General features: G+C 37.2%; 1 protein-coding gene across 9 annotated transcripts in view; it reads left to right on the plus strand.

Annotated features, from left to right (window-relative positions):
* The window catches only part of NETO1 (neuropilin and tolloid like 1), a 137,009-nt gene that overhangs the window by 1,672 nt on the left and 121,501 nt on the right, over positions 1–13,836 (plus strand). For all 9 annotated transcript variants that reach the window (XR_012028069.1, XR_012028064.1, XM_072820214.1 and 6 more), the window contains exons 2-4: positions 710–763; positions 997–1,134; positions 7,730–7,978. Coding sequence is in view for 7 of the 9 variants with exons in the window: in XM_072820214.1 (XP_072676315.1) it covers positions 710–763; positions 997–1,134; positions 7,730–7,978 (441 nt within the window). In the remaining 2 variants the exon portion in view is untranslated. The remainder of the gene's footprint in view (positions 1–709; positions 764–996; positions 1,135–7,729; positions 7,979–13,836) is intronic.

Below are 13,836 nucleotides of genomic sequence, written 5' to 3' on the forward strand. Positions count from 1 at the left end.
CTGAAAAACTGGCTCAGTAAAATCCTCAGAGAAATCACCTTTCTTACAGTAAGAGTCTATTTCTGGGTAATACTAAATATTAAGTCGAAGTTAAGGTTAGGAGGAATTAATTTCATAGCTTAGGAAGTGGTTACTTGGTGGTATAGTACCTTTTTGTAAGAAACATTTTTATAATGCTGCTTAATGCCTCCAACCCACATTTATGTTTTTCTCCTGTTCCCCTCCCCCCACCGGCCTTAAAGATTTGCCTAAGTACTTATTTTCTCAGATACAACACCACCTTAGGTCAGTCATGGAGTCCTTCCACATCCTTTGTCCTTACAGCCTTTCAGCTGGTTCACTCTTCCTTCAGAGGCCCTAGCAAAGCCATTCCCCAAGGGCAGTTTAGAAAAAATACGGGTCCTGAAGTCCTACTCTAATGTGACAAGACTAGATTACAGTATTGCCTCTGAAGTCTTGAGGTACACATATGCAGTTTTTGAGTCTCATCCATCCCTAACTTGCATTACTTCCTGGAGGGATTCCGAAATTTTCCTGATTTGTGCATTTCTAACCAGTTTTGGCATATTCTGAGTTAACGTGGAACAGTTAACAGTAATACAATTAATCTGCTTTGATATTATTTGATCCTTATGTTGTTATAGAATGTGATCATTTCAGTGTGTATTGATTGATATGACCTCTTTCTAATTTTTCTTTTCTGTTTCAGTTGTAGCAAGTTTAATCATCTTCCATTTGTCTGGGGCAACCAAGAAAGGAACAGGTGTGTTTCTTTGGGAAAATGCAGTGGAAGACCTCTAATTATTTACCTTTTCCTGTGTTCCCTGTATTCTTAATATTCCAGAATATCTGCACATTTTATAGTGTGTATAACTGATTGATTTTGACTAAGACAACATTTGAAAATTAATTTGCTAATGGATATTATAAGAATGTCCTCTCTATTTTTAGTCCTAGAGAAAACTGGATGATGGCTTCTGTTTTTATTTTTTACAGAAAAGCAAACCACCTCGGAAACTCAGAAGTCAGTGCAGTGTGGAACTTGGACAAAACATGCAGAGGGAGGTATCTTTACCTCTCCCAACTACCCCAGCAAGTACCCCCCTGACCGAGAGTGCATCTACATCATAGAAGGTAAGGGGGATAGAGCCAGGGCTGGGGAGAGCTCCAAGCCAAACCTGGCCACCTCTATGCTTTAGACGGAGAGTATTGCCTACGGACGTTACAAAAATTGGTTTTGGAGACCGTGCAGAGAAATATCTCTTAATGAATCAATAACTGTAAAATTTGGAATCAAGCTAATTATTGAAATTATTAGTAATGGGATATGAATAAGTACATTCTGGCAAATAAAAGCTAATCGATAACAGTTGATTTTGCAGTTGATTTAATTGATTTAGAATTCTAAATTAATGGAATGGATGCAGAGTTGGCATAATGTTACCTAATGTATAACGATTTTAGAAACTAGTATTTTTTGGGTGACAGTAGAAAAACCTATATATTCGTTATTTTTCCCCTTAATAATATCAAGTACAAAAATACATCTTAATGTCAAAAATAAATCTATAATCATGTTTCCAAACAATCTGAATGATAGCTGCCTTAATTTGTGCTCACAAGTGACATTATCATACTTCAGTGCCAAAGTCAGGATTCCAAATTATGATGCTTCTTTTCATCATTTTCTTTCCTAACTCAAAAGATAAATAGTGCTGAAAAAGAGATTCATTTGCCTTTGGACATTTCCAATTTCCATTACCCTTGCGGACACCACTCGATTAAGTACAGCTTTCTAAAATGAATGATCATTTCATCTAGTGATGAAGATTTCAATATTGTTTAAGTGTTAATACCTAATAGCCCCAAACCTGCAACCCTTCTTCATCCCTCCACCCACTCAGGCAGAGACAGATTGAGACATCTTAATGAAAAAGACAGTGTATGCTCAGTATTTATACCTAAATGAGGGGCAAGTTCATTTGGTAGATCTTTGAAAGAGAAATGCTCTCTGTTTTACTGATTCCAAGAATTCTTATCTAGAAATGATTCTTTTTCCTTTCTGTGACTTTTAAGTTAAAGATACTACCTCTCTCTTTTTTTGTGCTTGAGGGTGAACTTTTACTAAAGACACCCTGCGCTAAAAGCAGAAGGGAAAAGAAGCTTCTTTCATAAAAGGATAAAACTGAGAAATCTCAGCTCTGGCAGTTTTATTCCTCATGTGATTGATAGAAAAGGAAATTGAAATATGGAAATTCTGGCTTATACTTAGTGGTTCTTTTTACCAAGTTAATATTCCTTATCTATTATATGCATATGTGTGCGCGTGTATTATATATACATATATATATATAATATATATATATACATATATATATAAAATATATATAACTCTGAAAGAACTTAGCATGTATTAGAACATTTAATCGTAGGAAGTAGGGTTTTTTTGTTGTTCTCATTTTATAGACCGAGAAATAGGCACAGAGAGGTTAAATGTCTTGCTTAAATTCACATAATTTGTGTTTTGAAGCAATGGTATTTTAGAACTTTGAATTATTAAAAAGAATAAAATCAATTAGTTCTCTCATTTAAAGGATTAATTCAGAAGCAAATCTTTGCAAATTAATTGTGCTTTCGTGTTTATAGTTATTTAGAATTAAAAAGCATCACCAGCATTTTATTTTAATATTTATGCACATATTTACATTCTTTCGTAGTTATGTCAAGGCCAAAACTTAAAGTTGTGAAGTCAATAGAATCTCCTGTTACTATTAATCATACGTCTACACTCTTTTTGAAGTACTTCCTACCAGCCACTGTTTTTTTCTTTTTCTTTTTTTTTTATTATTTTATTTATTCATTTGAGAGAGAGAGAGCATGAGAAAGAGCTGAGAGCACAAGTGGGGAGGGAGGATAGAGGCAGAGGGAAAGAGAGAAGCGGACTCTCCAATGAGCAGGATGTCTGACATGGGCTTCCATCCCAGGACCCTGAGACCATGACCTGAGTGAGCCAAAGGCAGATGCCTGACCGACTGAGTCACCCAGGTGCCCCTAGCCACTGTTTCATCCAAACATTTATTTAACAAATATTTATTGAACAACTACTAAGAAACCAGCACTCTTCTAGGTACAGTTTAGAGAGTCTTTAACAAAACAACCATGGAACTTGCCTGGGGAACTTATAATATGGTCTGAGGACCATGCCCCTTTCGTAAACAATCTAAAGGGACCCCAAATCAGCAGTATTTGAAGCAGAGAGGAGAGGAGCCTATCAGGAGGAGGAGATACTTCTGCTTAGTTTTGAAGAACTTCTGAGAGGTAATTCTCTATACAGAATGGCCTGTGCAAAAGTTTGAGATACGGTGTGATCAGGACCCATGTGTAGAAGAGGAACAAATAAGGAGGCTCATGAAGTCGACAGTCTCAGATAAAGGAAAACTTGGTTTTCTATCTACTCCAGCCATGGCAGTTTGAGCTTTGTATGATAGACAGCAGCGTGACATGGAAATAATTTAGGTGGAGAGATAATGTGTTGATATTTTGGACTGAAGCAAGAGATGTAAGCAGAAGCTTTTGTGAAAGACCATGTAAATCACAGAGAAAGCCTGAACTACACAAGTGGCGTTGGCTGTGTGTGGTGTCAAAGGAAGAAGTGAGAGGTCTTTGGGAAACTGAGTCATGAGTGATGGAATGTGGGGAGGAAAGGGAGGAAATCTCAAGACTATTCCAAAGTTTTTGGCTTGATGTATAGTTGGAATTGCTATGCCAGGTAAAGAACATGGGTGGAGAAAAAGGGTTTACAGGAAAAAATAATGAATTCCATTTTGGTGTTTATGGAGATGTCCCGTAAAGAAATAGGATACATGAGTCTTTAGCTGACGGGAGAGCTCTAGGCTAAAAATAGATATTTATAAGTCATAAATATGGATTGTTGTTGAGACTCTTGGTATGAATAAAATGATGCAGAGAGAATAGTTGGAGCACTATGTTTTAAATCTTTCAAAAAATACAGATGCTTGGGTCTGTCCCCAAGAAGTCTGGTTGAATCGGTCTTTGATGGAGCTGTGGGCCTCATATATTATAATAGCTCTCCATTGGAATTCCAGTGGCACCCAGAGCACTGTTCTAGAAGGAGCGGAAAGATGACATAGGATAGGTTTCTGAAAAACAACAGGTAAGGGTTGGGAGCATAAGGAGAAGGGTAGCAGGGACTGTGCAGGACAAACCTACAAGATGGACTGGAGGTCAGGTGAAAGATGACCTAGCATATAGTGCAGGTAACATTTCAGGAGGAAGGGAGTAGTTAAAGTACCAGTTATCACAGCAAAGAGAGATGAGGAAAAAGCAAACACATCTATTGCAGGAAGCCTTTGAGAGGCTGATGGTAACCTTAGGATTTGTGCACTCATTGCCCTCATGGGGGCAGAGGCTGGCTCACAGATGATGGAGTTGTGGGGGGTGGATATTGGTGGACCGAAGGTAGAAAGACAAATTCTCTTTGTCCTTTCTTCTTTCTGGGGGCATATTGTCATGTTTCATTATGAAAAGAGTAGCCTATTCGATAGAAAAAGGTAAATGTAAAATACAAGAAAGGTCTAAGTCATCGGTCAAGTTTCTTGAGGGCAGATAGATTCTGAGGAATGAGGGTGGAGTCCTAGTCCCAGAAATAAAGATCCCTTTCATGGATTTCAGCTTGTCCACAAATAGGAGGCAATATCTGGTACCTCTGTGCACTATTCAGGTGAAAGTACTCAGACGTTCCAGTGTGTCCAAAGACATGTTAGGAGGGGTTAAGACCTCTCAAAAAGGAACCTCAGATTTAGATACAAGATGACTTAGAGAAAATGTAGAAGCGCAAGGCAGCTGTGCATTAGTGATTGGAAAGGGAGGAAAATGTAAGTGTAGGGAGCTAAACTTAGTTTCCAGGGACTCGCATACACTATCATCCCTTTTTTAAAAAAATATTTTTTTTATTTATTCATGAGACACACAGAAAGACTCAGAGACATAGGCAGAGGGAGAAGCAGGCTCCTTGCAGGGACCCTGATGTCGGACTTGATCCCAGGACCCCAGGATCACGACCTGAGCCAGAGGCAGACACTCAACCACTGAGCCAGGCATCCCTATAATCACTTGTTTTTAATTACAACAACTCTATGACATGCTTATTTTTAAAACGTTATTTTACTGCCTTCTAAAATTCAGTTAGTGGAATTTCATGTATGAGTGTGTGTAGCTCAATGTGCTGGACCAAAGAAAGATAGACTGTCCACATTAAGTGTAGGCCTACCCAAAGCCATGATGATAGTAAGTGTTGTGAAGGAATGTTGAGAGGTTTCTTCATCCATGTTGGACAGAAGTTAAGCAACAGTGAAAATAAAGATATACATAAATGAGCTCATGTTTGATGGCCCTGCATTTCTTAATAAGGAAAAATAGATTGATATTATTGCTTAATAGAGATTTAAGTAAATTAGCAAAGGTTGCCCTCATTGCTTTACTATTCCCTAAGCCATACATTATTTACATCTAAAAAAAAAACATTCTTCATTCTGAAATTGTTTATTTTCCTCTAAAACTTATCATACTGGCTTGCCAAAGAGGAGATAACCAACCAGGCACAGTCTATAAGATTGTAATACATATAAACAATCTGCTTAACGCTAATAATAGGTCCACTTTCTTAAGCCTTTGCCTTTTTGTTATGGGACTAATAACCTCAAGGGGAAAAACATGGTTTTCCAAATAATTTCTTAGGATACTTTCCAATTTGCAGATGTTTAAAAAAATCATTGAAACATCATCAAATCTACCATTATGGTAATAGTACATTTGTTGACCTCTGTGAATATACAGTAGTGGTTGGTAAAACCATTCCTGTTTTTTTTTTTTCTTTCTTTTCTTTCTTTCTTTCTTTCTTTCTTTCTTTCTTTCTTTCTTTCTTTCTTTCTTTCTTTCTTTCTTTCTTTTTTTTGTAAGAGTAATAAATATCTCTTCTCAATGTCCAAAGAGTCATAAACATTTTTTAGAGATTAAAAATAATTCCTAAAAAAATAATAATAATTCCTAAAATAGTCTTGTCACATTCATTGACCTTTAATCGAATGAGCTCCGATTATTCTATAATTCTCTAAATTTCAAGTCATCATGTATCTCAATTCTCTATAAATTTTTGATATCCATGCATGCAAGGCTTTAATTTTAAAGCAATCAAGGATGATATTCAGTACATATTTAAGAACTGGTGTGGTGTGGATAGCAGTCATTCAGAATGATTACTGACCACATGGGGAGCAGACCCTGCTGTGCCAGTTTGTAACTTGCAAGTTTCTGGAGGGTGTTGGTCCCTGAAGAGGGCCACATGGCCAGGAAGCACTCAAAGGACTCAAGGCAACAGCTGTTTACTAACTAGGATAAATGTGTGCAGATATTTCGACAACTGTTATGGCTATTCTGGGGTATCCTGGCTGAAGATCAGTCTGGAGTGCCAGGATTTTGAGCTTTTTTGGACATGGCAAAGGAAGAATGCAAGGGAACTAGCAAATGCATCCATGTGGAGGTTTCTAGAGCTGCTGGCCAGCCCTATGAGGCTCTTCCTGACTCTTTAGAGAGCTATAAAAAACATTTATGAAGATAAGCTCATTTACTATTCATCCAACAGAGATTTTTTTTTTTTGAGAAATCCTCAATGACAAGTACTGTACTAAATGCTGAAATAAGGTGAATAGATTTTGTCTTTAGTGAGCAGATTTAGAGGAGTGGTTCTTTTAAGCAGATTTTCCTGCATAAAGAGGAGTTAGCAAATTGAAGATAGATACTTCAGAAAGTGGTAAAATACATGAGAGCCTGAAAGAACCTGTTGCCTTAGAAAACACAGTGTGTCTGAAGTGGCCTGAGTTTGGGCTGTGTGTGGAGTGGAGAGACCCTGGAAGTATGAGTTGTAGGATACCCATAAAGCTCCTGCAATGTCAAGTGCATTGATCATTTTCCTGTAGCTGATAGAGAGTTGCTGAATAAGTTGAAACCTGAGGGTAACATGGTAAGATTTGTGTGCTAGAAGAAGTATTCTTAATGCCCTTGGATATGCATTTGGGTCTAACCAAGACGTTTGACTGAGACTATTTGAATGTTTGGATAACTCTGTGCTGAACAATTCCTAAGTGGTTTTTTTTTTTAATATTATTCATGAGAGAGACAGAGAGAAAGGCAGAGATACAGGCAGAGGGAGAAGCAGGCTCCCTGCAGAGAGCCTGATGCAGGACTCAATCCCAGGACCTCGGGATTATGACTTGAGCCAAAGGCAGATGCTCAACCACTGAGCCACCCACCTACCCAAAAGCCACCCATTAAGTGGTTTTTGATCTTAAAACTGGATACTTAAGAAGATATGGGAAAGGTGACAAAAAGACGTCTACTTTCTAAACCTGATGTTAGTGGTCTTTTACAAAAATACTGTGATTTATTAGGAATGTGTTAGACATCGAAATGGTCATTTTATGTCCAAATAATCTTGTGTGCAACATCATGAGTTTTAAGGAGCATCCCTAAGACATTCTTACAGAAATGTTATCCCTTAGAATGCTAAGTGTTAGAAACTTGCTTTGCACTTCCATGCATGTCATGCTCAAAGTTTGATAGAAGATGTACAGATGAAATCTGAAGTAGAATTACAAAAATCAAACTAAAGAGTAAAAAATGGCCTTCTAGATAGAATCTTTCCTTTTTTCAGCTGCCCCAAGACAGTGCATTGAACTTTACTTTGATGAAAAGTACTCTATTGAACCGTCTTGGGAGTGCAAATTTGATCATATTGAAGTTCGAGATGGACCTTTCGGATTTTCTCCAATAATTGGACGTTTTTGTGGACAACAAAATCCACCTGTAATAAAATCCAGTGGAAGATTTCTATGGATTAAATTTTTTGCTGATGGAGAGCTGGAATCTATGGGATTTTCAGCTCGATACAATTTCACACCTGGTAAGTGAGGGTTTGGTTTTTTTCTTATATTTTTTTCTTCCTTAGTTGTCTGTCTTTGTAGTACAAGAACTTTTGTAAGACAACTTCATATTTTTTCAAAGAATTTTCTAGCTCTTTTTAAAATCACATATACAGTACTTTCTCTTTTCGTTTTATAAATTCTGAATGGAAAAGAAAGTTTCCTTAAAATTTAGTCTCCACTAGAGGTGAAGTGTAGTGATTCAGGGGTCGGCATGATCGTCAGGAGCACAGTTAATTAAATGGACTTCCATTATGCTGAAATGTGTAATTTGAGAGGAAGCCTGTAATAAAGAAACTAATTACAGCATACATTGAATCCCTATAAACTTGAAAAGGCAATTGTAGTATTGTAAAATGTATCCATCAAAATAATCTTTGGAGAATTTGAATGAAAAATTCTTTTGTTCTGAAAATTATAATTTTTAAAGCAAATGGTTCTTAGTATAAAGCAGTATAATTCCTTTTTAGAAATGCAAATTCCTAAGAGTTCTGATAAAAGCAAAACTGAGACCCATAGTGGCCAAATACTCATTTACAAGGTCTGCAGAAATTATGTGTCATTATACAATTATGCATTCTATGTCAATTTTCCTTTTAACCTGCTAATATCAAAAAAGAGTCTGTGATGTTGACTGGCTCACTTGATGAGTTGTCATTTATTACAATAAAAATTGGTTATCACATTTTTGAATTGCAACATCAGGCTGAAGCGATTTGAGATTTGATGAAGTCATTTTTTTTAGTGGAAAGATGACTCAACTTACATAAAACGTGTTATTTATATGTAATTGCATATTTTTCCAGGTTGTATAAATTGTTTTACTAAGGTTATAACAGGCAATACATGAAATTGGAATATACGTAAAATTTGTTGAAGTTTCTATTCCATGTTACTGAGGTAGCAGTATAAGAGCAGGGCTCAGATGCTCGGATAAAGCACTGAAATTTTTTAAATAATTAATATAAGATTAAAGATTAATGATTCATTATGATATCATGGTTTATGTTAAGTAAATCATATATTAATGGTACCATATGTGCTAACCTTAAACATTAGGAATGTTTTCATTGTATCACTAAGAGACATCGTGGTCTTAATTATGCTTTGTTAATATTGGATTGTTCACAGAAAGCATGGGTATTTCATATTGGCGATCAAACTAACTTGACGTGTTCTGAAAAGTTGCAAACATTGGGATTCCTTTATTAGTGCTAGAGTTATAAATGGAAATATTTTTTTTTTTCTTAACTGATACTTTCGGGTATAACCAGGACCCAGAGATAGTTCTAGGCTTTTTTATAAATTCTGTTTTCATCCTGCGATTGGAGATCATGGGAATAATGTCTAGGATTTTGTATAAAATTGTAGGGTCAACCCTATCAAATAAGGAATGCGGTTCACATTTCTAGCTTTAACGGGGAGAACATAAGTGTTGGAGCTCAGTCGGCTCTCCCAGGGTTTTAAAAAGCCACTCTGTTCCCTGTGCGATGTTCTCTGGGCCGTGTTCCTTTCGAGCCACTTTATCTGTATATAAAAGGAGACTTTATTGCCATTAACTAGTGAATCAGACAGAAACGTGAGGAAATGATTTCCATGAAATTGAGGATCAGTGATGGAGCCAGGCTTCTGTTTCCACTTAGATAAACTAGAGTAAGTACATGGAGAGGCACACACTTGGCTTATGAAGGGACAGTAGGACCATAAAAGGGAGACTTGTAAAACTTCCATGACTGCAGACATTGACGTTCCGTGGCCCATGGCCATTGCCTGAGTGGCACAATCATCTACAGCTCATTCCAGAAAGAGGCAGTATTGAGGAAGCCAATTAGTTAATGAAAGAGGAAGGGGGGTGAGGATGAAGTCATAATTTAGACAGCATTTAAGGACTAGGGAGTCAGGCAGGCTTCAGTTTAATTTGGGCTTAATTTTGATTTGGTTGTATGCTTCAAGCGGTGGTTTGGGGAAATTGAAAAGGTAGAGTTCCTGAAGTCAGCCTCATGATTTAAGCCATAAAGCACTGCTGAAATCACCAGGGCATCCCTGTGGACCGGGTATTGGAGGGGGAGACCCTGGCCACCAGGTTACTTCAAGAGCTGGACCCCACTGTGGCTGGTTTTGGAACAGATCTGGCCTCAGTCCTGACTTTCTTATTTCTTGCTTGCTGTAAACTGTGGACATAGTCCTTCATGGTCTGTGCCTCAGTATTTTAATTTATAAAATAGGGATGCTATTGACCACCACATAGGATTAATCGAAGATTGATGGCTTGCCAACCAATGCTTATTTGTGGATTTTTCACTTCCTAGGAGATCTCAACTATTGGTTGCTATTATTTTTATTTATTTGATCATGTGTTCTTTAAGAGCAAAGGGCCTCGTTAATAGTTTATTGAGAGAATGAGTGTCCCAGAGCTTTTAGATTATAACTGCTCTTCCTCTGATTTGGGGGGCAGATGTGTAAAACTCATACCTGTAAGATGTCACTTTTCCCTGTTAGTTTGTTTAAATGGGTCTAGGCCTCCATGCGAGGGTTGTAATTATTTGTGATGGCAGCCATAAAATATGTCTGAGCAGAAATATCAGTGGGAAGGCCAGGTGATCTTTCTTATGTTTGTGAGCTTACTCCCATCTGGAATCTGGATCTTAGTCTCAGAAACTTGAAGTCAGCTTACTGAGAATATACCCACTTTTAGGAATGAATCACGTCAACCAAGCTAAAAAGCCTGAACATGCATGTAGACATGTACACATTGATACACACACACATACACACGTACACACGTGTAAACCTACATGCATTCTCAATAAGAATTCTTAGAATCACACAGCTCAGTTTTTCTTGTAAGCAAACATACATACATGGATATCAGGTTTATAATAAGATGATGTAGTGAGTGGCAATCCAAATAGTAAAACTTAATTACATAAATGCCTGTTGAGTAGCACCCAGCTAAGGTACATGATGATTCATCTCCATAGCGTGGATCATTTTTTCAAGGGTGCTCTGCATCTCAGACTGCCATGGTATCAATTCTCTGTACAGCCTCTGCTTTCATCCTGTCTGACCGGGACACTAATTTGGGTCAACTCTTGTCTCAAAATTTGTTTCTATTTCTTAATACCTGAGTCTCTTTGACTTTTCTTCCTACACAACGTCAAAAAAAGCCAGCCTTTTCCTTTGAGCTCCTGTGTTCCTAGTAGCCATACTTCTGGACTGGTGGTGGATGGGAGCTAGCTAATTGGAGGTCATCTGTGAATATGCCGGGTAGGAGGGCAGAGCCAGAGAAGATGCCATTGAAGCACTCTTGAAGGGGTAGTTCCTGTTTCTCCGGATACATTGGACTAGTCCTCACTTTTTATTTCATGGATTATGGTTATCTTTGGATACTGTGTCAGTTCCCTGGCCCACGAAGTGCTGATGAGTCACCTAGGGTTATAGTGGAGCATGCATAAGGATTGTGAGGTTGAGCAGCAGTCAGAGAAAAATCAGCTGGGTGTAACCCTGCAATCTGCAGAGACAAAGGACAAGGGTGGGGCCTGGAAGGACTAAGGGACCCTGAGCCCTCATGGGAGGCTCCAGGGTGATGTCTGTAAGGGAACCTCTTCCTGTTTCCTGTGTAAACAGACTTGTGTTGCTGGGTCTCCTCACCAATGCACTTCCAATTCTGAGAAGAGGAATGAGTTAGAATCCCTGAAAATGGTAAAAATTACATGATGGAAAATTTGGGAGCCTACACATAATTTAATGAGAAGAGGTATAAAAATACTCATTGTGATAAAATTATATTGTTTTCTCATCTTCATAAGACAATTTTCTTTATCTTAAAGAAAGATTTAAATCAAGTGTATTGCAGAAAGATGAATAATGATTAGCCTAGCTAGGTAGGGGGTAGAGGAGAATAAGGATGAGTTGAAGGGATATAGATGGAGATGGTGAAGATTTATTAGCATTTATTAATAATGCTTTCATATTTTTAAAGGATGCTACATTTTTGGTACTACTTATGTAAATATCAAAGAAGAGAAATACTATAGTCGATAATCTTTAGATGAATTTTTGGAGCAGAGGGATACCATTCATCCATTTTTTTTTAACTCAAATTGAGAATGCTTTTCAAGTAGAAAAGGATTCTCCCTTCCAGCCAGCTGCCTACATACCTCAATTTTCTTTACCACTGGAAAATATAAATGAAGGAGAAAACGTGTAACATCTGGTGTATCCCCCAGTCCAGTAGCGTTACGAGAAGCTTTATTCAATATTAAGGAAGAAAAACATCTAGGATGCTCTACTCTTGGGGAAATTAATCTTTTCAATCTCTTTATGAACAAGTATCTTTTGTTAGCCTTGTACTTTTCATCTTAGCAGAGACATTTTCTGCTAATCATAGATATATAACGTAATGTTTATGAACTCTCCCTCTTTTGATGATTTTTTTTTTCTGAACGAGTTTTGTGAAACAATGTGTTATATACCCTATTGGAGAAATTTAACTCAAGGATTTTGCCTCAACATACCAAACAGGTGAGGTATTAATGTGCAAGTGAGTGGAGTTGTTAAATATATTGAGATTATTAGAATACTTTGTACTTAAACAGCACCTTTCATCTGAGAGCTCAAAGTGCTTTAGGAACATTCTGCCCAATTCCTAGTTTCCTGTTAGACTCCAAGCTGATTGACATCAAAGGCAGTGGAAGGGATATACTGCAGTGATTGAAATTGAGTGTTCTAAAAAGATTTCTATGCATATTAAATGAAATATATTATTTAGGTAAAATATCATCATGGACTCGATGCTATTTTAATTATCTAGCATAGTGCTTTTCTTCTTTGCCTCTGAAATGTGAAAGTATGTGCGAGTATCAACCATATTGAAAGCTCTTACATTTTCGCTTCTACATAATCAGAGTTGTGATATATGCTCTGGTGAGAGAGGGGAAAGAATGCATACATGTATCTATATCATTTTTTTTCAACAACTGAATTTTAATTTGAACTTTGCTCTAAAAGATGAAAGAATAAAAGGTTTTAAAGGCTGAAGTTGGAGGAAGGACTTTGTCTAATTACTTGTTTTTTCACATAGAAATAAAAGATTAAGTACATTGAGACAGATGGCATTGTGTCGTCTTTCTATTATCTTTACGCTGTATATCCAAATAGTCTAACTTCAGCCCAGCAAAAGCTGTCAAAAAGAAAATGTGTGATACAAAATCACGTTTCCTCTTCTTTTTTTTTTTTACTGAGGTACAATTGACATGTAATATTGCATTAATTTCAGATGTATAACAATAATTTGATATTTGTGTACATTGGGAAATGCTTACAAGAAGTCTTGTTTCTCCATCACCACATAAGGTTTTACATGCAATACATTATTATTGGCTGTGGTCACCGTGCCATACATTACATCCCCACGACTCATCTGTTTATGACTTGGAGATTGTACCTCTTGATCTGCTTCTCCAGTTTCACCAACCCTCCAAATTCCCTCCCATCTGGCAACCACTAACCCGTTCTTTGCATCTCTGAGTTGAGTTTTGTTTTGTTTGTACATTTGGTTTGTTCTTTGGATTCCATACGTAAGTAAACTCATACAGTATTTGACTTTCTAAGTCTGATTTACTTCAAATAGTGGTGTAGTGCCTTTAGGGTTCGTCATTGTTGTCGCAGATGGTAAGATTTCATTCTTTATATGGCTGAGTAGTATTCCAGTGTGTGTGTGTGTCTATCAGGGAATTCATTGTCTTTGTACGTATGTGTATATATTATCTTCTTTAACCGCTCATTCGTTGATGGACATTTGAGTTGTTTCCACATCTTGCCTGTTGTAAGCAAGGCT

This window comes from Canis lupus, chromosome 1, assembly GCF_048164855.1.
Source record: "Canis lupus baileyi chromosome 1, mCanLup2.hap1, whole genome shotgun sequence".
Classification (NCBI taxonomy): domain Eukaryota; kingdom Metazoa; phylum Chordata; class Mammalia; order Carnivora; family Canidae; genus Canis; species Canis lupus.